This window comes from Lepidochelys kempii, chromosome 2 (genome assembly GCF_965140285.1).
Source record: "Lepidochelys kempii isolate rLepKem1 chromosome 2, rLepKem1.hap1, whole genome shotgun sequence".
NCBI classification, from domain to species: Eukaryota; Metazoa; Chordata; order Testudines; family Cheloniidae; genus Lepidochelys; species Lepidochelys kempii.
Window position 1 is genome coordinate 189,404,729 of NC_136381.1, and position 25,637 is coordinate 189,430,365.

The 25,637-nt window shown below is 40.7% G+C and overlaps 1 protein-coding gene across 2 annotated transcripts in view; it reads left to right on the forward strand.

The window, feature by feature from the left end:
- KIF15 (kinesin family member 15) overlaps positions 1 to 25,637 on the forward strand; it is a 58,259-nt gene that overhangs the window by 25,219 nt on the left and 7,403 nt on the right. For both annotated transcript variants that reach the window (XM_073333137.2, XM_073333136.1), the window contains 14 exons: positions 943 to 1,048; positions 2,172 to 2,337; positions 5,180 to 5,330; positions 6,923 to 7,008; positions 7,774 to 7,849; positions 8,146 to 8,232; positions 9,710 to 9,814; positions 11,023 to 11,145; positions 14,802 to 14,948; positions 16,068 to 16,172; positions 16,471 to 16,635; positions 17,226 to 17,335; positions 22,001 to 22,073; positions 23,812 to 23,849. In XM_073333137.2, the coding sequence (XP_073189238.1) occupies positions 943 to 1,048; positions 2,172 to 2,337; positions 5,180 to 5,330; positions 6,923 to 7,008; positions 7,774 to 7,849; positions 8,146 to 8,232; positions 9,710 to 9,814; positions 11,023 to 11,145; positions 14,802 to 14,948; positions 16,068 to 16,172; positions 16,471 to 16,635; positions 17,226 to 17,335; positions 22,001 to 22,073; positions 23,812 to 23,849 (1,538 nt within the window). The remainder of the gene's footprint in view (positions 1 to 942; positions 1,049 to 2,171; positions 2,338 to 5,179; positions 5,331 to 6,922; positions 7,009 to 7,773; positions 7,850 to 8,145; positions 8,233 to 9,709; positions 9,815 to 11,022; positions 11,146 to 14,801; positions 14,949 to 16,067; positions 16,173 to 16,470; positions 16,636 to 17,225; positions 17,336 to 22,000; positions 22,074 to 23,811; positions 23,850 to 25,637) is intronic.

Consider the following 25,637-nt stretch of genomic DNA (forward strand, 5'->3'; position numbering starts at 1 on the left):
TGGTAAATTATCAGTTGTCACCAAAAAATATTTTCTCTAAAATTTTGCAGTGCTAAAAATACTCCTAGTTCTAGCTGTGAATGAACAAAACTGTCATTACTACATATAAAGTGTACAGGTCCTCTTTATTTTTCTATTTATGGATCTACCCAGCCTAACTAACCAAAAAGTTGTGTGGAATATTTTTCTGCAATGTGTAACACATACGATACAGCACGCCCCGTGATCTTGAGTTAAGTCACTTAATCTCTTCTCAGCCCCCTTACCTCCCTATAGTGGTTATCTATCTCATTAAGAGTTTGGGAAGATTGTAAAGTTCACTGAAGACAAAATACACATTTTAGGTGTGAGGAATTATTCCACTGAATGATACAATTCACTTTTGTTGATAGGCAGAGCTTATAAATGGTGAACTCACCTTAAAATTAAGGAATAGATTTTTAGGGTAATGCCATAAAGCAGATAACATGCTCTCTTTGTGGTATAGTGGGAGTTGTAGTGGAAGAGTAGAAAAGATGAGTGTGGCAAAGGAAAGATGGGATTGACAGAGAAGAGCATCAGTCTTCCTCCACACTTCCACTACTTCAGCTCAGGAGCAGATTTGAAGTTCTAAATTATCAGGTGAAGGGTACTTAAAGTGAGGCTGATAGGTCCTTTTTTCATCTCAGATTGCTTCCTCAGTTACTTCAGTAGTTCTTCTTGCTCTATGGGCTTCCAATTTACTGAGCTATTCGCAACCATAACACACTTGAATGTTCAGGACTCATGTGATTGGTTTGATTATAAATATCCAAAATAACTTTCTCAGCATACAGAGAAATGCATCTTACATAGTCAGAGCTGGAAAATACACAACACATAAAAATATTTCTATTATTTCAACTAAGATTTATACACTCCTATACTTCTCTTCCATTTTTAAATTTTATTTCTCTTCTAAAGCTATTCTCATCAGAAAGAAGTGACTGGAATAAAGAACAGCAGGAGCTCCTTGGACAGATAACATTTCTCAAAACACAACTTCAAGATGCTCAAAGCAAGACAGATAGTAAGTCCGTGTAGCACTGAAATGCTGTTTGAATTTCTCAAGAGGTTTCATGTTTTGAAGCTACTATGACAAATACTGAATAACTGCTTTGGTTGGGTAATGAGTTGTATATAATTCTGTCCTACGAGTAATTTTTCCTGTCCATTTTTGATCAACCTGCATAGCTGGTCATAGAGTTTAAGGCCAGAAAAGGCCATCAGATCATCTACTCTGACCTCCTCTATATCACAGGATCTCCAGTTATAGACAATGGAAGGAGATGATTCATCCTAAGTGAATATGGAGTATTGTTTTAGAAGATTAAAATTAAAATAATAAAAAGGAAAAAGGTGAATGGTCATTCTACCAAGCTGCAGTCCCAGATTCAGGAGCAACTTTTAACCTTCCTTCTTATTTGTTCCCTTCTATCATTTTAAGTTTTTAAAAAATGTCTTCACTTGTCTTAACTCCCTCTGGTGTCAGTCTGCTAGAATGCCTGCATTATATTCTGAGGGCATACATACCTATGTATTTTTGACATTTCCAGTTAGATTAGTTAGACAACTAGAAATATAGTCATGTTTGAACTCGTTTTCCTGATACAGCTAGTATAGAAGCAGTTGGACTTTTCTTTTTCCATATTATACTAAGCTAATAATGTATGAGAAATATAGAATATTTAAAACTCACAAGTGTGGTAAACAGGTACACCTACTTAAGATGACTTTTAAAAATACAAAATACAGTAAAATGTGAGAACACTTAAACAATAAGCAAGTTCTAAATCTACCCTCCAATAAAATAAAAATCTACGCTCTACTGCCAAAAAATTAAATAGGGTTAACATGCATTTAGTTTACCAATTCTGAGTTACAATTACGTGCCCACCTCCTAGCATCCTTTTGATTCAGTGTACACTTTTTCTGCAAGTCAGTACTTCACTGAGCATTCTTTGCCTCTTTTTTTCTCCTTCAGTTTATTTTTCTCCACAGTTTTTTTGAGGAAATGGCCATTTTTACTGAGAATAATATGTAGTTTAGTTTAATTTTCAAATAAGATTTTTCAACATCCCTGATATTGCATCTGCAAGTGAGCAGTTTTATAAATTAACAAAACCTCATACATTTCTACATGTTTTTGACAGTATTAAAAAGTGAAGTCCATGACTTACGCGTAGTCCTGCAGTCTGCAGACAAGGAGCTGTCTGCTGTAAAGATGGAGTATAACACCTTCAGAGAAAAACAAGAGAAGGAAATGAGTCAGCTCTCTATGAGACACATGGATGTACAACTCCAACTGGATAATGTTAGGTATGTGGTCAGCTCCTTCTTAGTGGAAGCTTTTAAGCCTTCCACATGAGAGTGCATCCAGATTCTTAATTCTATGCTAATATATGCTAACTTTCACTGTAAATAATCCTTCCTATAAAGCAGAGCTCAAGTTAACCACTGTATTTTTTTGAATGTACACACACTGCTTCTACAGGCTCAGCTATTTCCTATATATTTAGAAGATAGGGGAAAAAGGTGGTGAAATTAACAGATCAATGACAGAGAAGCCCCCTTAATTTTGGCATTTGTGCCTATAGCATTTTTCCATTACAGTAGAATCTCAGAGTTACAGACACCTTGGGAATGGAGGTAGTCTATAACTGTGAAATGTTCCTAACTCTGAACAAAGCGCAGTTCAAGCTCCAGATCCAGCAACTGACACTCCAGGCCAGGCTTCAGCATCAGTTGAGCTCCCTACTCAGTGCTGGCAGGAGTTTGCAAGCTTTTCTCCCTCCCCTGGGTGGGTGGATGGGTGGTTGGGGGTGTGTGAGTGAGAGAGAGAGAGAGAGAGAGAGAAAACAGTGTGTCCCCCTCCCCAGGGTGGGGAGGTAAAAACAGTGTATCCCTCTGCCAGCCGGAGAAGGGTGGGGATAAAAGCAGCACATCCTTCCAGCGGGCGGGTGGGAGGGGTGAAAGCAGCGCAGACCCCAGTGCTGCTTCTGCTTAGCTGGCTCCAGGTGCCTTGGGCTGGCAGCCCCAGCCTCTTGCTGTAAGTGGCTGCCCCTCGTGGGGGAGGGGTGGGGACAGCCAGCCCAAATGTGCCTACCTTTAAGATGCAATACAGCAGGGGTGGGCAAACTTTTTGGCCTGAGGGCCACATCTGGATATGGAAATTGTATGGTGGGCCATGAATGCTCATGAAATTGGGGTTGGGATGTGGGAGGGGGTGATGGCTCTGGGGTGGAGCCAGAAATGAGGAGTTGAGGGTGTGGGAGTGGGCCCTGGACTGCGGTTGGGGGGCAGAAGGGGTGAGGGCTCCATTTGGGGATGGAGGCTCTGGGGTGGGGCTGAGGATGAGGGGTTGGGGGTGCAGGAGGGTGTGCTGGGCTGGGACCGAGGGGCTCAGAGTGCAGGAGGGGGATCAGGGCTAGGGCACTGAGTTGGGGTGTAGGAGAGGGTCAGGAGTGCAGGCTCTCCGGGTGGTGCTTACCTCAAGCAGCTCCCGGAAGCAGCAGTATGTTCTCTTCCCCTCCCTGTCCCAGCTCCTAAGCGGAGGTATGGGCAGGTGGCTCTGCATACTGCCCCGTCCACGGGCACCGCCCCTGCAGCTCCCATTGGCCACAGATACTGACCAATGGGAGCTGCGGGGGTAGCACTTGGGGTGCGGGAGCGTGCGGAGTGGGGATAAGCTGCTGCTTCTGGGAGCCGCATGGAACGGGACAAGCCCTGGATCCCGTTCCCCAGTGGGAGCTCAAGGGCCAGATTAAAACATCTGAAGGGCCAGATGTGGCCCCCGTGCCATAGTTTGCCCACCCCTGCAATACAGCATAGTACAGTTTTTTTGGGGGGGAGGCAGCGGGGGGGGTGTCTCTGTTGCTGCCTGATTAGTTACTTCAGTCAACAGGACACCATGTGAAACTGGGTCAGTCCATAACTCTGGTGTTCGTATCTTTGAGGTTCTACTGTAAATGTGATTTTTCCAGTGAGTGTTCGGACCTCCCTTAAGTAGAGTGAATTTGCTGAGGAAGCCTGTCTTTTTTTCAATTCTTTAATGCTAAAATTAAAAGCCTCACTCTAGTCTGCCCATGATGTCACTGCTTCACATTGTTGTGTGCATTGAAAAATCCATATAACTAAAATGAAAACATACATTTAAAATCAGTTTGTTCAAAGGTTGGCAATTCAGGATTGAAAATCTTTCTGTACTTCATGCTATAATTGACATTAAGTGCTATTAGGAGCAGGAAACTGGTAAAGTTTTATTTATCATTCAATAGCAAGTGATATTAAACAGGCACATTTGCACTAAAGTAACACAATTTCAATACATGGGAAATCTTTTCCATTAAGCAAGATGACAAGTGGTCTTGACTGTATTATTGCATCCTATTGGGATTACATCTTGTGTGGCATGTGACATCTTCTAAGTAATATATTGAAGATCGAGAACCATGCATCAAAACTACTGACATGGTTTCACTGCTGCCCCTAATTAAATATTAAGAGACTGACCCTTTTAGAGGTGCTCTAGTAAATACCAATCTACCAGCTCTGTATTCGTTTTATGTTTCATAACCTGTGTCAGCAGGTGCATAGCCCCTCTAAATTTTTACTTTTAACCTTAATAAGTATTAAGTGACCTAAATATTCCTCAAGACAACAGTTTAAAAGAAAACAAATCCAGCTATACAATATACAGAAAGCTCTTGTGAGACAAATAAACTATACATGAGTAAGAGAAAATGTAACTGAATAAATGTGTGAATACACAGGGCCAGTCTGATGTTAATCACACTACCATCAGCAGACAAACAATGACTGATGGTGACTGAAGTATCACTTAAAATATTGAAGGATGTAAATTTTGGCTCTTTTTAGAGGAAAACAGCAGTGGCTGTACGTCCAAAACGGCACAGCGCCTCTCCCACCATCTCCACCAATGCCCCTTAAAACACTTGAGGTGTCACTTAATATTTTATAATATTTAATATCGTGATAAAAAGGACATAACCAAAGCCTGTAAGTCTTGACATGACATCCATTTTTTATAAAACAAGACTGCACTCTGGATTATTTATAGCTTTTAAAATATAATTGAGGTATTTTTATTGTCCAGTACAAATTCTTGTTTTCTAATAATGTCAAAAAACTTTTAATGAAGGCTAGAACATGAAAAGATTCTTGAAGGAAAAACAAGTCTTCAGGATGACTATGACAATTTACAGGAAGTAATGAAGTTTGAAACTGATCAGCTGAAGCAACAGCTTGAAGACAACAAACAAGAAACTGAAGCACTGAAAACTGAGCTTCATGTAAGAAAGCCAAAGCTGTTACACAGTATAATCGCACCTCTCATTTAATCAAATTATGTAACTCATCTCATTAAAATGACATTACCAATCTTAGGCCAAAAAAATTCACTGTTTTGATAGTGGTCCTATCTGGAAGGTGTTACTTCCAGAAGTTTATTTAATTTTCCAGCTGACTCTTGAAACCATTGGTTATAAGAGACATCCAGTCACATTATGCTAAAATTCTGTTGTCTACCAAAGAAATCATTGTCATCTGATGGGGTTTAATTAAGATGGGCTAATTGGTAAAGAAACTGGGCATTACTTTTGAGATGAATATTGGGAGGATGTGGATAAATTGGAGAGAGTCCAGCGAAGGGCAACAAAAATGATTAGGGGACTGGAACACATGAGTTATGAGGAGAGGCTGAGGGAGCTGGGATTGTTTAGCCTGCAGAAGAGAAGAATGAGGGGGGATTTGATAGCTGCTTGCAACTACCTGAAAGGGGGTTCCAAAGAGGATGGCTCTAGACTGTTCTCAATGGTAGCAGATGACAGAACGAGGAGTAATGGTCTCAAGTTGCAGTGGGGGAGGTTTAGATTGGATATTAGGAAAAACTTTTTCACTAAGAGGGTGGTGAAACACTGGAATGCGTTACCTAGGGAGGTGGTAGAATCTCCTTCCTTAGAGGTTTTTAAGGTCAGGCTTGACAAAGCCCTGGCTGGGATGATTTAACTGGGAATTGGTCCTGCTTTGAGCAGGGGGTTGGACTAGATGACCTTCTGGGGTCCCTTCCAACCCTGATATTCTATGATTCTAGGAGTACCTTGGGAGGAGTACCCTGGAGGGTTCAGATTTCAATTCTGACTTAAAAGAGGCATCTCTGAAATATTTGAAAGTTGGTGCTTTTATACACTGGCAATAATGGTCTTGTCATACTGATTTATTATTTCTTGGTGTTAGATCACTGTCCTGTCATCTAGTTGCTGCTTTTTTTGAAAACCTTTCACAGACTTCAGTGATTGCAGAACACAGCACCAAAGCTGTTCAAGGGCTTTTGTAAATGCTTTTGCCTTCTTTCTGCATTGTATGCTGGCTACCTGATCAGCAAACTTGTTTCAAGATTCTCTTTTGGCATTTAAAGAAATGAAATGGAAACTATATGTTCCTTTTTAAAATTAACACTGTATAGTATTACAACTGAAAAAAATTAAAACCTAATTCAGAGAAAATTCTGTCAATTTGTGCGCCCTAAGTCTTAAATAATTTAGGATCCTATCTAACCGTAGGACTGCTCTCTCTCATAACGACAACTGAGATGGGTGTCACTAGAATTGCTGACTTGTCAGTATGCACTAGAGTTTACCTTTAGAATTATTCAGGGCAAGGTTCAAGAACTCTTTGTTTCTGTTTTGTCTATGCTTTGTGTAGCATTTTGAGTTGTGTTATTTTTCTTCCTCCTTTTTAATCTTTTGGTTTTAAATTATTTTTTTAGAAATATTAATATGTTGTTACCAAATATCCAAAGGCCTCTTAACAGAAAAGAATTTAAAATATTATTTTAATCTGTATACTTCAAACAGAATGTTATAAAAATTATGTTGTGTTTTAGAATCTTTTGGAACTTTTGGAAACAGAAAAAGGACGTAATCAAAAACTAACATTGCAATTACAAGAAGACAAAGAAAATAATTCAAAGTGAGTATTGTTGTGGGTTTGATTTCCAGTTGAAATCAATGGTTTCATCCTATGCTAAGTTTCATTTTTTTGTAGCTCTTGCTATTGAAATACATTTCTTTTTCCAAAAATAAAAGTGCAAACGTTCTAAATGCATTGTTTTGAAAAATATTCACCTCTGAGTTAACTACCAGGACTGAATTTGGCCCAAATTGGTGAGTTCTTTAAACCTCTGAAATCACTATGCATAGTGAATCTTTTCATGTATTTTGTAATTGCCATTATCTATCTCTTGATATAAAGAGAAAAATGTTTTAGTATCTAAGATGTCTATTCCAGTAAATGTGGATGTTCCCTTTCTAAAAAGAGAAAACAATAAGAAACTGATGAGGCAATAATAACACCTTCAGTTCACTTGAAAACATCCATTCAGAAAAGCCTGTTGGAGATTTTTGTCCCAGGCAGTATAGAGATTATTACTTGATGGATTTTTAGTCAGTGTCTTTACTCCACTAAAGACAGCACTACTTCTTTTTAAATTATTTTTAATGAACAGTTTCATTATAAAAATGTTCTTTTGTATGTGGAAGGTCTAGCATCAGCTGCAATGTATGGCTGCAAGCTGAACCATTAGTTTTTTGAATAGCATTAATCAACTGGTAGTGAAAAAACCTTTAAAACTAAATGGGACCCAGGGCCAACCTATGTAGTTTGTTCCTTGTTGAAGCTGTCTTTTCTTATGTTTTGATTAAGTCTCTTACAAGAAATATATTCCTTCTCTTCTAGAGAACTCTTGAAAGTACTTGAAAATGTACAGCTGGAAAAACAGTCCTCTGAAATGGTGACACGATGTGAGCAGCAGGTATAAAAGCACATTTTGACAATTGAAAATTGAGTTTTCGTGGATTTCCTGTGTATTAATGGCAAAAGAACTTTTATTAAACTAACTGTTTAAAGATTAATAGTAAAACAAATTCAGTGCTTTCAAGTCTCAGGAATCACAGTTGCTTTTTAACTACTATGATACCTTTTAGCCCCTCTAGCATATTAAACAGTACAGCTATCTCTCTTGTATTATTCCTAGTGTTATGTTTATACTAAATGTACACAAGAGGTAATTGAGGGCTATTTCTATAACTAAAATAAAGTTTCTTCCAGGAAGCAAAGTTGCAGAAATTAGAACGGAATCTGGCTGCTGCCGAAGAAGTTATTGCTTCTCTGGAGAAGACTAACACTGCTGACAAGGTAGCTACTTTTTATTGTTGGTTCACAAGTTCTGAAAGAAATTGACTTCTTTGCAGCAGAGCTGGAAGCTAAGCCCTTCCTGACTGTGATAATGGGTGAAAAAAGCTCTCATACATCTGGCACAGGGTCTCCAAGACCACTGGGGAAAGAAGGCTGGCACAGTGCCAGAGAAAACAGTGTGGAGATATAAGGGGACAGCTGGAGAGGGAAGGCAAAAGGGAGTTGTGCTGTCTGCTGGACAAAACAGCTAACACAAGGTCATGAACGTATCACCTGTTGGTTGACAGGGAGTTTTCAGTCAGGCTCGTCTGATGGGGAATTGGCTAATAGAAACCATAGGAATGACACAGTAAGAATCTCACTGTAATTGTTGTCAGTAAAATCAATCCATGTTTCATTTAGGATAGCTTCACCAGTTTTCTGAAAGCTCCTTTGGTGAATAACTTTTATCACTGAGTATAACATACATTTAAGAAATTATATGGGAACTCATTGTCATGGATGGTCAATCAATTCCTCACTTGCTCTGTTTTCATAGCAAAAGAAAAACTTGGAGATTGGGTGGGGTTGGAGGGAAATGCCTCACTAAATCCAGAGTCCAGTGATGGTTTCTTGAAGATGACTCACTCCATTAAGTTTCTGCCTGTTTCTTACAGCAACATTCATAACCTTCTATCAGAAGAGGATCAGAGTGGGACTAAACAGTTTGTACTACAAAACAGTCTTTTTCCTTTTAATCTTGGAAAAGAAAATAAGCTATTTAACTCTTTGTATGAAACCTTAGGGTAAAGAGAGGTGCTTTTAAACATCAAAAATCGCACTGTTCCTTCACACTCTAATCAAAGTACTGTATATACGCGTTCATAAGCTGAATATTTTTGGTAAAAAAATGACGCATCAAAGAGCGGGGGTCAGCTTATAAACTGGTCTACACCAAAATTTGATGATTTTAAACTCTACGAAATAATTGAATATCTAATACATTGTCTTTTTGTTTACCTGAAGTGTCTGCAGGCATGGAACCCCTTGGTTTCCTGTGGCCACAGTTCGTTGTTCCCAGCCAATAGGAGCTGCAGGAAGTGGTGTCACTTCCCGCAGCTCCCATTGGCTGGGAACGGCAAACCGCGGCCACTGGGAGCTGAGAGGCTCCGTGCCTTTGCACGCTCCAGGTAAACAAAACGTCCCAACCTGCCAGTGGCTTAACCTGCCAGTGGCTTACCCTGACAGGCCGGGAGCCAAAGTCTGCCAACCCCTGAAATATAGGGTCGACTCATGAAAGGGTCATACGGTTTTTACTATTTTTACCTATCCATCTTGGGGGGTTGGCTTATAAACGAATGGGCTAAGGAACGAGTATATATGGTAATTAAAAAAACATTCAAAATATTTTATTGGTTCAAAGTGAAATATGTGCTAAGCAGAAATTATTTAAATAGTGACACTGAAATTGGGGTTCAACATTTTTCTTCTGTTGCAGGAAGTTGTATCTGACTTGATGAGCCAGATCCAGGAGTTGAGGACATCTATTAGTCACAAGACAGAATCTATTGATGGACTGACAAGAGAGCTGGAAGACATAAATGTATGTTCCATTTTTGAAAAGATATGGGGCAATGTTGGGTATCACGAAAATGGAATGAAATGCCAGGCTGAACGCTTTCAATTACATATTTTATCAGAAATGTGGAACAGTGTAATTTGCTGTAGGGTGAGTTTCTTTCAACATTTGTTGTATTCTACTGAGCGGTTTATGCCTAGGGTGGTCTTGGAAACTGAACTTTTTCCACATAGTGAGTAGACAGACACTTCTCTCACTGGACCTGCTCAGTTCCTGTGAGCTTCAATCAGCTGATATTCATGTTTAATTTTGTTGAGAAGTTGGTGGTTTGAGAGATCAGTAAATGAAGCTGAAGTCACTGAATTCATTTGTAGGAAAGAAACTGTAGTTACGTCTCATAACTCCTAGGTTCCAGTCTTGCAAGCACATGTGATGCAATAAGATTCTTATAATAAAGTTGCTTGCTTGCATAAGTACTTGCAGGAGGTGGGCCCTTACTTACTAAATTGTGCTTTCTCACTGAAGTGGTGAGACTTTTGTCTTCTGCTTTACAGTGTGCCTTTTTTTAACAGAGGTCTTGCAGTCTTTTTTACTTTGTTTTATTGCAAACTGATACAGTAACACATGCAGTATTTTACATGTACTGTGAACCCAAAAGAACCCCACACAGAAAGGAACATACAACTTTAGAATATGATCTATATTTTTTCAGTGTGCATATTACATCAGGTACACCCAACATACACACTTACCCTATAGGAAATCGTTCTCTGTTTCATTGCAACCTTAATGGAAGATCTCAAAGTACTTTCCAAACACATTTACTCACAGCACCCTTTATGAGTTAGGTTCGCATCATACCTATTTTACAAATGCTAGAGGTAGAGCCTTTGACTGACCCATGGTCACACAGGATATTAACAGAACTAGGAAAGGGACAAGGCATAACTCTCACTAATAGATATGATCTTAAAATAGTCAGATGGCATTGAAATTTATAATCTCAGTTTTAGTTCTGATGCAAAACCTTAGTTTGCGGGATTCAGCAAGCAATAGCACTTCTATTCACTGGACCTTTAGTATCGTTATGTCAGACAATTCTCTAAACATGATTTTATAGTTCTGTCATATCAAGACTCCAAGATGCAACAGCTGATTTACTTTTAGCAATTTTCTTTGATATCTTGCTTGCATTATCATAGTCCTAAAACTTAATTTTGCTGTTTTCTTAGTGGAAGTATAATTCTGCCCTGGCTGCAAAAGACGAAAACAAAGCCATCATAGAGGATCAGGAAATGCAGATTGAGGAGCTGAGAGAAGCCTTGGAGAGAAAACAGGCAGCTGATAAAGTTAATGTAAGAGTGCTAACATCAGTACCATATTGTGATTGTTTCTGCTACAGATGAGTTGGACGTATTTGATTTTTTTGTTTAAAGTATTTACATGGAATTTAACCTCACTTGGATCCAATTATAATTGGTTGGAAAGAAAAGTACAAAAGTTTTAGTGGAACACCTGGAAATCACCATTAAATTGTTTCAGTATTTTCTTAAATATTTAACAAAGTACACTTTTTTTTTTTTTTTTTTTAACCCTATACCAAAGGCTTGATCCAGCTCTTCTTAGAGCTAGTAAGAGTCATTAAACTGCATTTAAAGGGAATTGTTTCGGGTTCTTAAAGTATAATTGACTCAAAATGATACATGAATGTTGCGTTTAACAGTCTCGTTTTTTCCCAGTGTTGCTGTATTGAGGAGCTTCTCCATTACCCATAACTTTAACCAAAAGCTCCACCTGTTGGAGTAAAATTTAAGATACATAGTTAGTCTGATTAAGGCTGCATATTTTTCATTTTAATTGTTTTATTTTTATATTCTTTATCCAGTCTCTCACTGCCATCCCCATTTATTCTGTAGAACATGTCCTGTAACTAAAAAGGGAAGGTGCTCAGGTTTGCCAAAGTCTTCATAAAATAATCAGTTAGGACTGCATATACTCCTGAGGGAATTCTGTGCCAAAAAATAAAAAATGCTGCGCACAACATTGCAAAATTCTGCAACTTTTATTTGTCAATAAATAAATGCAGAGGCTCCAACATGGAATTGGGGAGCATAGGCCACTGGCTGTACAAAGATGGGAGATCACCCTGCAGCCTCCCCACCACTCACCCGTGGGACATGGACTCAATGGTGAAGCTGTACCTGACCCTGACACAGCACATGGCCTGGCCCTGCCCCAGAGTCACCCCAAGGCTCTGCCCCTCTGTGCCAGGCACACCAGATGTGGGGAAGGCAGGCTCAACCAGGCAGGATCCAAGTGTGGGGGGGATCCAGGTGTGTAGCGAGAGGATTTTTTGTGGGATAGTCTGGGTGCAGGCAGCTCAGTGGGGGGGGGCTAGGTGTGGGGAGAATCTGGATGCACAGAGGCTCATTGAGGGGGTTGCAGGTGCAGCAGCAATGGAACTCTGCAGGAGCTTCCAGGTGAAGGTGGTTGGGGCTCAGCGGAGAGGTCTGGGTGTGAGGGTCTCAGCAGAGGGCACTGGGGGAGTGGGGCTTGGTAGGGTGGGGGCAGGAAGTAGAAGAGGATGCTGATCTTCCTGCAGCTGCTGGGAGGTTTCTGGGGATGGGTCTGACACAGTCCCAGCCACTCCTTGCAGGAGAAGAGGAAGTTCTGTCCTCTCCTGCATCCAGCTCAGCTTGGACTAACAACTGATCCTGGCTCAGGGTAGGAGCCACTGGCTGGGGTGTCCCCAGCCCTGCAGTGATTTACCTCTCCACCGGCTGCTCTGGGTTCTTGAAATGATGTACCTGCCCAGCTAGGGAGTGGTGCATGACTGCTCTTGCAGGTTCCCTTTGCTTCCCTGTCAGAAAGTCATTTTTCTGCAGGGAAGCAAAGAAATCTTCAGGGGACATGAATTCTGAGCACACAGAGTAGTGCAGAATTCCCCCAGGAGTATACATAGTACCTCTATTCTGCAACTTAGCACCATTCCTGCATCTACCAGAACAAACTGTTCACCTCTCAAACCTCCGTTCCTCTGCAAATAGATTTCCACTATGCAAGGGACCTAGGGAATAGTATAAGATTGCAGACTTCACTTTAGACTTAACTAATTTGGGGGTCTATATTACCATGTCTTTGTGAGGTGAAAGCCAGAACTGAATTGCTTACTAAACTGCAGTCGGTCTGGGTACATTATCAGGCTCCAACTCGGGTATCTATAGGGTAGTACGAAATGTAATTGTAAGGCAACAGGAAAAAACACTGAGCTCTCGAACATACTTCTGAAACTGTGCAATATTTGGGTTATGTAAGTACAACTGGAAAACATGATTGTTTTAGCTTAAATTACACCCCAAGATAGTTATAATTAGGGCTGCAGATTTGTCACAGCATTTTTTATCAAAAATCATGGTGTAGTCATGGTAAATTTAGTAAAAGCCACAGGTTACTAAATTTACCTTGACTGCTCCCTGATTTTTTTTATTTAAAAAAATAAATGGTGTAACAAATGAAGTTCAGCACTACCTCTGAGGCCAGTTTTGTTGTCGTCCTCACACCCAGGTGCACAACAAGACGGGAGATCCCCCTTCTCCCTTGGCTGGCTCTGAGTGGAGACCCAGCAGCCACCACTTCCTGCCTTACTGGACGTGCCCTAGAAAGCAGTGAAGGCAGCCGCACAGCCAGGAACCTGATGCCTGCACAGGAGATAATGGGGTGGGGGCTCACATCTCTGCCCAACTGAGGATGCCCCTGCCCAAGTCCAAATGCAGCAGTCTGGGAGGGGAGGCCCTGGGACTTTCTTTGAGCCCCGCAGCATTGGGAAGAGGGGCTGCAGTCAAGATTCCAGGTCTTCCACAGGGAACAAAGGCACCGGGATCTGCAGGGTGGCATGGTACCTCTTGCTGTGCTCTCAGGGCTGCGCCTTCCTTCCCCAGCTGGGACCTCTTCTCCCTCCCCGCCCCCGGAAGAATCCAGGACCAGCCAGGACCTCTTCTTTCCCTCTCTCTCACCCCAGTGATGAGCCCAGGTGGGGAACACTTGTTAGGGTCAGTGAAGAGGGAGACAGGATCCTGAGACTGGGCAGGGGAACACGAGCTGAAACCACTAGGCCTGGGGGTTGAGAGGAAACCTGCCCCACACTCACATGGAGGCATCAGCAGCAGCTGTCTGAGCCTAGCTCTCTGCTTTGGGTATCGTGTCCTGGGCAAGCTAAACCTGAGTGGTGCTGTGACCCAATCAGCCAGGGAACAATGCCTATAGCCAGGGGGCTGCCCAGCCCTGCGGACAAATGTGGGGAGGGCTCATTTTCCAAACCCCTCCCCTCTGCGTTGTGCTGTCAACCCACCCATTTAGAACCTTCCTGTAGTAAGTCACACACAGACAGAGTAGTCATGGTCAAACTGAGAAAACATGGAATCAATTACTTTTGCTGCACCATGACAAACCTGCAGCTCTACTTATAATGGAAAACATTGACTAATATTTTAAACTGTAACTTTAAAATGTCCTACTGTACCTTTGAAAACTTTGTTACAAAATTTTGCTCTGGGGCTAAGATGCTGTGTATCAAGAATAGCCAAAATAAGAAGTTATCTTTAGGGATGAATATTTACGTAAGTTCTGACTTTATTTTAACCAGTGTTTCTCAAACTTCGGGTTGGGATCCCTCAGGGAGTCACAAGGGTATTACATGGGGGGTTGCAAGCTGTCAGCCTCCACCTCAAGTCCCGCTTTGCCTCCAGCATTTATAATTGTGTTAAATGTATAAAAAAGTGTTTTTAATTTATATGGGGGGGTCACACTCAGAGGCTTGCTTTGTGAAAGGGGTCACCAGTACAGAAGTTTGAGAACCAACTTTTAAACAATTTAAACAAAAAAAAAGTAGAGGGAAGCAGACTCTTGTAATTAATAAACCATTACTGTACACCACTTTACTACTCCAAAGCAGGTATTTTATTTCTATTTATTTCACTGCTCTTACTTTTGTTTGTCCATTTAAATAAAACAGAGCGAACTCCTGTATGAAGACCTGAACCATACCACTGAGCAGCTAAGCAAGTTAACAGAGGCTTCTAAAAAACATGAAATATTACTTCAGTGTGCACAAGAAGACTTAGTAAAGAAAGAATCTTTAATTCAGGAACTTAAGGAACAGGTAAAATGTAGGAAGTTCCTCCTAAAGAGTCCGTTATTCATTTTTTTGAGAAACTTACATCGTACATTGCCACCTACACACTCCTCCCTAACTGGTTGCTTTTTGTTAATCTATTTCTCACTGCATTGGACAGTGGTAATTTAAAGAATTTTGAACGAAGGCCTGGATACGCTTTACAACCTTGCTAATGGGGGGTCCCAAGCTAGCACAAGTGTTAATTCTGGAGGTTTTGATTTTACGTGAGTGGAAATAAAGGCAAAGCAACCTGAGGTCTGAGCAATACAAAATGGGGTTTTCTTTTTCCTCCTACTCATATGTGGTAGTTTGTTTGTGGATAGTATCATGGGGGTAACTGATGAGCTGTCTAAATGATACAAAGTAAGAGGGCTGATTTGAAGTCACCCCTAATATCTTTTGGAATACAAATATCCATCTATCTTAGGGTACATCTATGCTGCATGCTCCTTACAGCAGTGTGCAGAATACATACACTGCACACTCCCCTAACACTGGTATAAGTAGTAATGTAGATAGTGAGGCACTGCTTAGGTGAGTAAAGAGACACATGAGCACTCTCTATGTGCTTTGTACGGCTTTCTATACGCCCAATCAGTGCTTTCCCCATCTACACTGCAATGTCCTGCTGGAGCCTTTCCCCACCTCAGGGAAAGACTCTGGCAGGAGGAGGCAGTAGGGAAAGGCTCTTGAAGCTCCCTACTGCCAGAGCGTTTCCCCGCTGCCTTCCCCTGCCAGAGCCTTTCACTGACATATGTAACTACGCACCACAGCTTGATTTTCATTGTGTCGTGTACATACCCTAAGTAGAGTGAGGCTGAATGCTAGCCAAAAAGAAGCAGATTAGCTGCTAACATAGTACCTTGTTTAAATGTTTTTAAATAGTGTTTGCTTGACAACAAGGGAACAAGACCATAGGTACAGTAAATGTGGAAGAACTGTTGATACGATAAAACTGTGTGAATTCTAAAATATTTAAGTAACTCAGAATATATAGAGTAAACTTGCATACTTACAAAGTACTAGTTTTTGCTTTAATTCTTTCAACATTCTGTGAACTTTAAGTGCCAACTTTGAATTTTAATTGATTGGGTTTTATAACAGCTGGACAAAAAAACAGAAGAACTGGAAAAGAGGAAGAGTGACTATGAACTAAAAATGCAACAATTAGACTGTTTTGTGGACTCTGCTGCAATAGCACTGCCACGGGTATAGTATTTCATTTTAATGATATACTGTAGTTTACTTCACTGAAGAAGCAAAGCAATACATATATGTATGTGGGAGGGGCGGGGTGGGACATCTTTAGACTGGGTACAGAAATAGTGACAGTATATTGAAAAGAGTTGTATAGTCTGTGAAATCCTATTTCTCTTTTGTAAGGTAAACAGCATTATTGAAGTTTGTCTCCTAGTTACACAGCATTAACAAGTAAAATCTTTTAATGTATACTTATGCAGTATAGGGAAGACTCCCCCTTCTCAGTATGACTGTTTTTACCTATCAGAGTCCAAAAACTCCCCCTAATTTTGGTGTAAATCTGGCAAAATTCCTGGAAACTCAGGAGCAGGAAATAGCAGATCGGAGAGCTTCTGCAATTACTCTGGAGCATCTTGTATCTGAATTAAATAAAGAAAGAACCGCTAAAAATGATGAAATCCTAAGGCTAAAGGTAATGTGAAATAAAGAGAAAAGGTATTTTTAAGGTTAAAGTTAATATGAAATGTATAGACTATCCTAGTGGGTTGGTGTTTGGCACTCTGCACTGCCATGCAGGAAGCCTTCTCTTGATCTTCTCCTTTCCTGGGCTGGTAGCATTCTAAATAAGCTGATTGAACTGACTGAAAAAACTGATTGAAAAAAGATGGTCTCTTGTATCACTTTGTTGCAATCTCTGTTGCTGCTATACCAGCAATAGTGGCTTTCTGCAAAGCAAGTTTTGTTCACGCTTTTGGGTATGGGATCCATAGATGCAGTTTGACTTCTCTATTTGGGGGGCAGCTCCAGTCAGGCCAACGAGGCTGGGTGTGGAGTAGAGTGGGAGGGGTAAATTCCATGCCTGCCTGAGGCTTGCCATTTGGGATGAGGGGGCAACCCCTGCTCCCCAAATTATGCTCATGATAGGATCTTGACAAAGAATTTCTTATGTCTTTCATTGAACAGTTTCAGAATATTTGTTCCTTCTGTACTTTATTTACTTGGAAATGAAAATAAGAACTGTGGTGTAGTGTTCAAATAACATGTTTTTCTTGCTTGGTTTAGGGACAGTTATGTGAACTGGAAAACCTGCGCCTGGAAATGCAGACGTTAACTGAGAATAATAGGAACCTACAGAGCCAGCTTGAAGAGTATCAGAGAGAAAGGAAAAACTGGTAAAAAGCTGTCCTAACCCTTAAGTGATAATGTTAACTAAATTGTAATTCTTTGTCTTTACTGCAGGTATGATATTACACATACTGTATCAGAACTAGTTAAACTAAGATGACTCAATTAAACCTATTTTTATAGAAATGCTTTAATGGCCAGTAAATAGTATTGCCTTTGAAATTACAAATGATTACAGTACAAAAATTAAGTTATAAAAGAAATAAGTTAATAACTCCTAACTATCTATTCGTGCAGCTTTTAACTGGGAAAAGTAATAGAATATAAACATTATGGTTAGGCAAAAAGTTTTTGGGGTTTTTTTTTAGGAATTAGGCAGGCATAGATAATACTGAAGGGGGTTTATTTACAGTACTGGGAAGACTGATAAACAGCTTCAAAAGTGTAATGCTACAATGACCAATTATATACCTTTCTTTTATTACTTTATTTGCATTTATTTGTATATACAGAGACAGACATTGTTATGAGTCAAGAGAGAACTCTGAACAAAGATAAAAATAGGAACAGTGTGTACGTATAGAGGTCATCCTGATTACATCTAGTATCTATGGCTACCTTGTGGGGGAAAGAGGCGGAGTGCAGGGGTAGGGTGGGGATGAGTGCTTACAGATATTCGGTGAGCTGTGAAGGGAGGGTTTGTTCTGTTCTAAGAGCTGATGCTGAGTTACTGGGCGGACATTTGACCATATAAGTTTATTAAGCGTTTACAGTTGTCAGTGTCCTTGGGCTACTGAAGCATTCCTGCTTGATCTGCGGTTTCTGTCTTAGCTGTTAGCTAAATCTTAACTTTTGCCTGACAGTTCCCTCCTGTTGATATATTGAATTTTTAGGAGAGATAAAGTTAATACTTTAAATGCTTTGATATACATGATTTGTTTTAGGGTTGCTTGGGAGGCAGGAGGGAGAGGGGAATTGGGGGAAGGGGGTAAAGGTAGGAAACATAGTAAGATTTTTAAGCATGTGTTTAAAGTACTCATACATGACCAGAGAGGTTAGTGTAACAAATATAGAAGCAGAAGCAGCAGCAGCTGTTGTTTGGACCAGGAGACCGGGCTGTAGGATGCATTATGAACAGGATTTTTTAGTTGGGTATGGTTTGACTGGAGAGCTGGATTTCAATGCGACCTGTGGTGACATGGTTATGAACGGTGGTAGGCGCAGCAGCTAGGACTATTTTGAGAAGTAGCTTTTTGGGCAGTTGAAACGGTGTATTGTTTAGGTATAAGTTGTTATATTATTGAGGAGCTATTGTTGTTTTATTTTTATTTTATTATAATACTGAGAAGCAGGCTCATCCTTGCCTTGTATGCAGCCCACGATCAGTCCCCAATTACCGGCTTTATTCCCCAAGGCTTCTTGGGAGGCTTTTTTTAAACTCAGTGCAGGCACAGGTTATATTACATATATTACGTTTATTACAATCCCCTTCTCTAATCTTCCTTATGTTTGACCAGACCACCACAACACACTGTCCATTGTACTTATACCCTCATTTCATTCATTTTTGCCATTGTTTTTTTAATTTTCTTATGGTGTTTAAATTTTATTTAAAAAAAAAAAAAAATGAGTCTCCCTCCTGTAGAGGGCATCATTGATGTGCCCCAGAGCCAGTCAGTAAGTCTCCCTCCCATAGAGGGTATCATTGGTGCACTCTGGGGCATGCCAGCGAGTCCCCCTCCTGTAGAGGGAATTGTTGATGCATTCTGTGGCAACTCATAGGACATTTTATTTCAGCTTCCTGAAACCCACCTAAGCGGCACTTCAGGGGAGACTGACTGAGCACACGCTTGTATTCAGTCTACTGCAGCACACATTCTGGTGCTCAGTACCTGGCGATGCAGCCTTCTCCTACAGTGATCCCTGCACTCCAAAACCTGGCAATGCAGCCTTCACTTCCAGCAATCCCTGCACCCCAAAAACTTGGCCACAAACACATTTCCGTTCAGTCCTCTTGTTTGTGCGTCCTAGATGTGGTCCGTATTAAAAAAGGGGTGTGAAGGGGTGTCTCGGGGAGTCCCAACCAAGGTGTGCACTAGAGGTGGTAAGTAAAAGGGTACTCACCTCTATCCCTGGTTGTGAGAAACTCTCTGAGGATTCCTGATCACACCCTGCTCGCTGCGACAAAACCATTAGGCAAAAAGATTCTTTTTCCCAAGAATTAGGCAGGCACAGACCATACTTAAGGGGATTTATTCATGGTACCGGGAAGACTGATAAACGGTTTCAAAACTGTAGTGCTACAATAACCAATTTTATACCTTTCTTTTATTACTTTATTTGCATTTATTTGTATATACAAAAACAAACATTGTTACAAGTCAAAAAATAACTCTAAACAAAAATAAAAACAGTACATACATATAAAGGTCATCCTAATTACATCAAGTATTTATGGCTATCTTGCGGGGAGAAGAAGCGGGGTGAGGGGGTAGGGATAAGTGTTTACAGATATTCGGTGGGCTGTAAAGGGAGGGTTTGTTCTGTTCTAAAAGCTAACTTACTAAGCAAACATTTAACCATATAAGTTTATTAAGTGTTTACAGTTGTCAGTGTCCTTAGGCTACTAAAGCATTCCTGCTTAATCTGCGGTTTCTGTTTTAGCTGCTAGCTAAATCTTAACTTTTGCCTAACACTATCCATATTAAGAAAAATAGACAAACTGAAATGCTGTGCCAGTGAAATCCGTTGGAGTTTTGCCATTGTCTTAAATGGAGTCAGGATTCCACACCTCATCTTTGAGAGTAAGAAACATAACTGTTTCTATGCTTTGTGCAAAATGGAAAGATGACTGATGAAAAGACTTCAAACTGGTGCATACCCTTAGGTTATAAAAAGTATGATCTTTGTCTGAATCTGAAGGCTAAGTTCTTGGTTTTGGATTTTTTTTTTCCCCCAAATCTTCATTTGTTCTGGTGTTTTTCAGTTTGATGAACTCCCTAGAGGGTTTACAAAGTGTTAAATATGAAGTTATTTTGAAGCATAAATCAGTATAATATGAGGTTTTGTTAGTACTAATTATAAATCACTGAAGCGAAAATCTTAATGTAATAAAAGGACAAGTCAGACACAAAGGTGTGGCACCTTACAACTGGATATAAGGTAGGACCTGAATCCGCCTTTCCATTAGAAAGCATCGAAAATTATAATATTACAAAGTTTTTCTAATTTAAATTCTATAATTGACAAATGTTCATGGCAAAAATACTAAAACAGTGACAAGTAGTTCTAGAAGTGTCTGAATATTTTAGATATATTTTCACATAAAAAACTAGAACATTATTAAGGTTGCAAAGTCAAGAACTTAAAAGTTAGGAAATCCCAGAATTAAGGATGCCTGTGCAACCTTAATTCAGTTCCTTTGTGCCGATGTATTAGGATACCATTTTTCTATTATCATATACTGTTTTTTTCACAGGACCCCAGCCTCATTCGGTGCACACTTAATGAGCAGTTCAATATTTTGTTTCCCCATTTTGCAATGTGGGGTCCCATGCCTGATTTACTGCACACTATTCAAACCTGGCTCTGAAGATAGATTTATTAATTTCCTCATGGGCTATTCTGTGGTGCTCATCACTATATAGTATCTGGTTGCTTCATAAACATTAATTTATTTTCACAACATCCATTTGTGTGTTGAGAGGGTATTATCATCCCCATTTTACAGATAGGGAGCTGAGGCTCAAAGAGAGAGGTCAAATACCAACTAATTTTGGGTGCCCAACATGAGACACTTGGATGTGATTTTTCAAAGTATGTAGCATTTAATATATTCAAACCTTGGCTCCCATTGACTTTAACTGCAGCTGCTAGCACTCAGCACTTCTGCAAATCAGATCACAGGGTCTGGAATCAGACACCCAGAAAATAAGGAATATATAAGAAACTTTTCACAAGAGGTCAGTAACTTGACTAGCATTACACAGGGAGTCTGTGGCAGGGATGAAATTTAGATTTCCAGGGCAGGATTCAATTGCCTCCCCAGTGAGACAATCCTTTCTCTTCCTGTACACATCTTCTGCAGTCTGAATAATAGGCCTTGCTACCAGCTCTGCCTATAGTATATGTGTGTCTTCTCACATAATTTTTCTAATATATTAAAGATAATCACAAGTGACTCATGAAAGGAAAATAAACCCACTTCTTTGCTTTCTGATAGTTTAGCTTTTCTTCCAACTGTTTCTTGAGTGTTTTTGTTATCACCTGTTAAACTCAAACAAGTCTCTAAATATTCTGAATAAAAATAATTTCCTCTTAACTGAGCAAAATCATTGAGTTCTCTTAGGAGGGAGCTGTTTTCTGCAATCCATATGGCGTATCAAAATTGTCAGCTAAAATTGCTTACTTGAAACCCTGAGGTTTATTATTAAGCTCTGTATTCGACACTTCTGTTCTTAAACCAACACCAAATTAAACTTTTTTTAAATGTTTTATTTCTCTGCATGTAGCAAAAATCTTTCTTTTGGAGAGAGTGTATTTTTGGTAACTATAAAAGTTTAAACTACTTCCAGAACTATGTTTTGTGATACATGGTAATCACTCTGAGCAAGCGTTAAGAATATTACAAGTATTACTAGTACAATTCTTGTGTTATAAACGGTTCCCTTTGCACATAAGAAAGATGGATTCTCATTCTTGAACTTCTACAGTGGTCACAAGCACTCTGACATTCAACACCTAAAAGAGAGAGAGAAGGAAATTGCTGAAGAGAGACTAGCAAAGGTATTATATCTTTTTATATTATATTGTTTTGCTGGTTGTAAATGTTGCTGGTCATGTTTTGTTTTGTTTCCTATCAATGCAAAATTTATAATTCTCATGAATTCTAAAGGATACTCGGCCTGATTCTAATCTATCCTTGCTTTTACACTGGTTTAACTTGATTGAATTCAACAATAGTAATGATAATTTACAGCAGAATGAGACCCAGTGAGCCTGAGTCATCTTCACCGGGACATAGACTCCATGTGTACACTTACCGGGTATTGGCTGCTGCGATCGATGTAGCGGTGGCCGATTAGCGGGTCTAGTGAAGACCGGCTAAATCAACCACAGAGCGTTCTCCAGTCAACTCAGGTATTCCACCGGAATTAGAGGAGTAAAGTAAGTCGATGGGAGAGCATTGTGCATAGATCGTGGCAGTGTCGATCCCCAGTAAGTGTAGACATGGTCTCCATGTCCCAGTGAAGATGAATCAAGCTCACTGGGTCTCATTCACCTCTCTTACTCTGCTGTAAATCATCATTACTAGGGCCCTACCAAATTCACAGTCCATTTTGGTCAGTTTCACGGTCATAGGATTTTAAAAATCATTAATTTCATTATTGCAGCTATTTAAATCTGAAATTTCACGGTGTTGTAATTGTAGGGATCCTGAACCAAAAAGGAGCTGTGATAAGTGGGGGTTGCAAGGTTACTGTGGGGCGGGAGGGTTGTGGTACTGCTAGCCTTACTTCTGCACTGCTGCTGGTGGCAGCGCTGCATTCAGAGCTGAGCGACTGGAGAGCGGTGGCTGCTGGCTGGGAGCCCAGCTCTGAAGGCAGAGCCACCACCAGCAGCAACACAGAAGTAAGGGTGGCATGGTATGGTATTGCCACCCTTACTTCTATGCTGATGCTGGCAGGGTGCTGCCTTCATAGCTGGGCTCCTGGCCAACAGCCGTCGCTCTCTGGCCACCCAGCTCTGAAAGCAGCGCAGAAGTAAGGGTGGCAATAACATGACCCCCCTGCAACTCTCTTTTGGGTCAGAACCCCCAGTTTGAGAATCGCTGGTCTCCCCCTGTGAAATCTGTACAGTTAGGGTAAAAGCACACAAAAGACCAGATTTCACGGGCGGGGGAGACCAGATTTCATGGTTCTTGATGTGTTTTTCACGGCCGTGAATTTGGTAGGACCCTAATCATTACTGTTGTTGAATTCAATCATGTTAAACCAGTGTAAAAGCAATGATAGATTTGAATCAGGCCCAGTATCCTTTAGAATTCACTAGAATTATAAATTTTGCATCGATATAAAACAGAACAAAAGATGTAGCTGGAGTAGCATAATTTAGGTTGACTTGCACCGTAGTGGAGACAAGACCGGAGTTGCAGCTTGTACCACTTTCCTCTCCTGAGGTTTCTGCCCAAAGAAAGCAATATTTAAGTTACAGTGGAGACTGCTCATGGCATCTGCTGAATGAGCCCTGGCTATGCACTTCCCAGACAGTGCAGCCCAGTCTTACAGCTGCACTGGCTGGTTGTGGGTCATCCAGTGGAGGGATTATGTTTACATAACAAGGACACCATACCTCTTAGTAGTCAGCGATGAATGTTGGTAATATTAGCCACAGTAGTGTTACAGGATTATTTCAGTGTCAGAAAAGACTAAGAAGCTTGCTGTTAAATAATCAATTGTATATATATGCTGTTATAACTTCTAAATTTTACTGGTGTAACACTTCCTATTTTAAACCTTTTCAGGATAAAGCGATGGAAGAAATACTGAAAATTAGATCAGAGTAAGTTAAATATTTTTCATAACCCTGAAAACTGGATCACAAAAGCTGTTTTAAATACTGAAAATAATTTACTTATATCTTAAAAGACATTATTTTCCAACTAACATTGAAGATCTGAACAAGAAAACTTAAAACCAGAAATCCTGTTTACCTTTTAAAATAAACATTCAGTTCTTAGCATTTTTCATCAGTAGGTGGTAGTAGTAGTTTCTACATTTGATACAAAAAGCTACTGTCTAGGTAAAGTGCTCTGAAATATGCTGAAACTGCATGAGGTTCTCTGAGTATGTGTCCTTGTGGATTCCACTGTAAGGCATGCATGCACATCAAGCATGTGAGTTCAGAATCTCTTGCATATCCATGTCGGTTGGGACCATGGCATGTATCCTGTTTCCTTGTGGTTCCCATGCAGGGGTATAAAGGGCAGAGTGGCCTCGACACTCCCTCAGTTCCCTTACCCACCTGTGGCAGCAAGGTGAAATCCCAACTGTGTCCAATCTGCTCAGGCTTTGTCTAAGCTCCAAACTTTTGAAAAGTATTTTTTAAGTTCTTCCTTTTAGTTGAATGTTCCAAAAAACAAAACAAAAATGGAAGAGATGACAAGGGAAACACACATATCCCATCCCTCCCCATGCACCAGGGCAAAGTTGTACAGCTATTTAAATGGTGGACTCGAAGCCCTCTGTGCAGTGGCCTGATGCCCATATATATGGGTATAGCAGGTGTTTTTTCTTCCCCAGGGAAGCTCACCTCCGTAAAATATGCTCCATCTGCTGCTGCATCTCCTCCCACACATGGAAATCCAGGGATGTGAAGCTCAAATAGCATCTCTTGGAGCAATCCATGAAGATCCCCTAGGTCTGAGGCTAAGAAAGTGGAGAGACTTCTGCCTCCCCTTGACACTGAGCCCCCTTCTGGCACTGATCCGGCACGGGCTGATGATCCATTCCTTCCTAGGTTTGCTTTGAGGATCCACTCTCTCCTTTTTATCCACCACCATCTTCACTGCAACTGTGTCAGATGGCACTGTTGTTCCCAGAGGAGGAGTTCTCCCTCTTTCCAGGCCTCTCGTTTCCTGACTCCACCAGAGAGACTGTAACAATGCCCTAGGATATGCCCTAAGAACACTTAGTCCTGTGGGCCCCTATAAGACTGGTAGTAGATAGGCCACCCACAATCTGCCACTGTGACCCTTCTGGTCATAGTGGGATCCGCCATCCCACCAGTTCTGCAATCATAGCCTATCACGTATCTTCATGAGGAGAATATCTTGATCCCCCTCAGCATAACTATAGCAACGGCCTCCTCACCAGAATCAGAGGAGCAACCAGGAAATCTGACAGGACAGGCCTGGGAAATGCTCCAGATTCCTTCCCTGCCCAAAAAACCACGGGCTACTGTGTGCCTCGCCAATCCCACTAATCGCCAGGGTGATTGCCAAAGCCAGACGAGATCGAGCCAAACCCATACTCATAGCTCTGTACATGCGGAGGCAGTTCTGGCTGATGGACTTCCTGCATGTCGGCACAGCTTCCAATCAGGGAAGGGAACAAGGGACAAATATTCCATCCAGACGTGGTGACTGTACAGCTGATTGGCTGAGTACCTTGGAAAACGACTGCTTTTCACATGTTCAGGAGATCCTAGCGTGAAACAGTCCACAAGGAAGACTTACTCCTTCAAGTGGAAGAGGTTTTCTATATGTATGACACATCACCTAGTGTCAAAGCAGACCTCAGCACCTAAAATTCTGGATTATTTACTGCACTGAAAACATTCCAGACTATC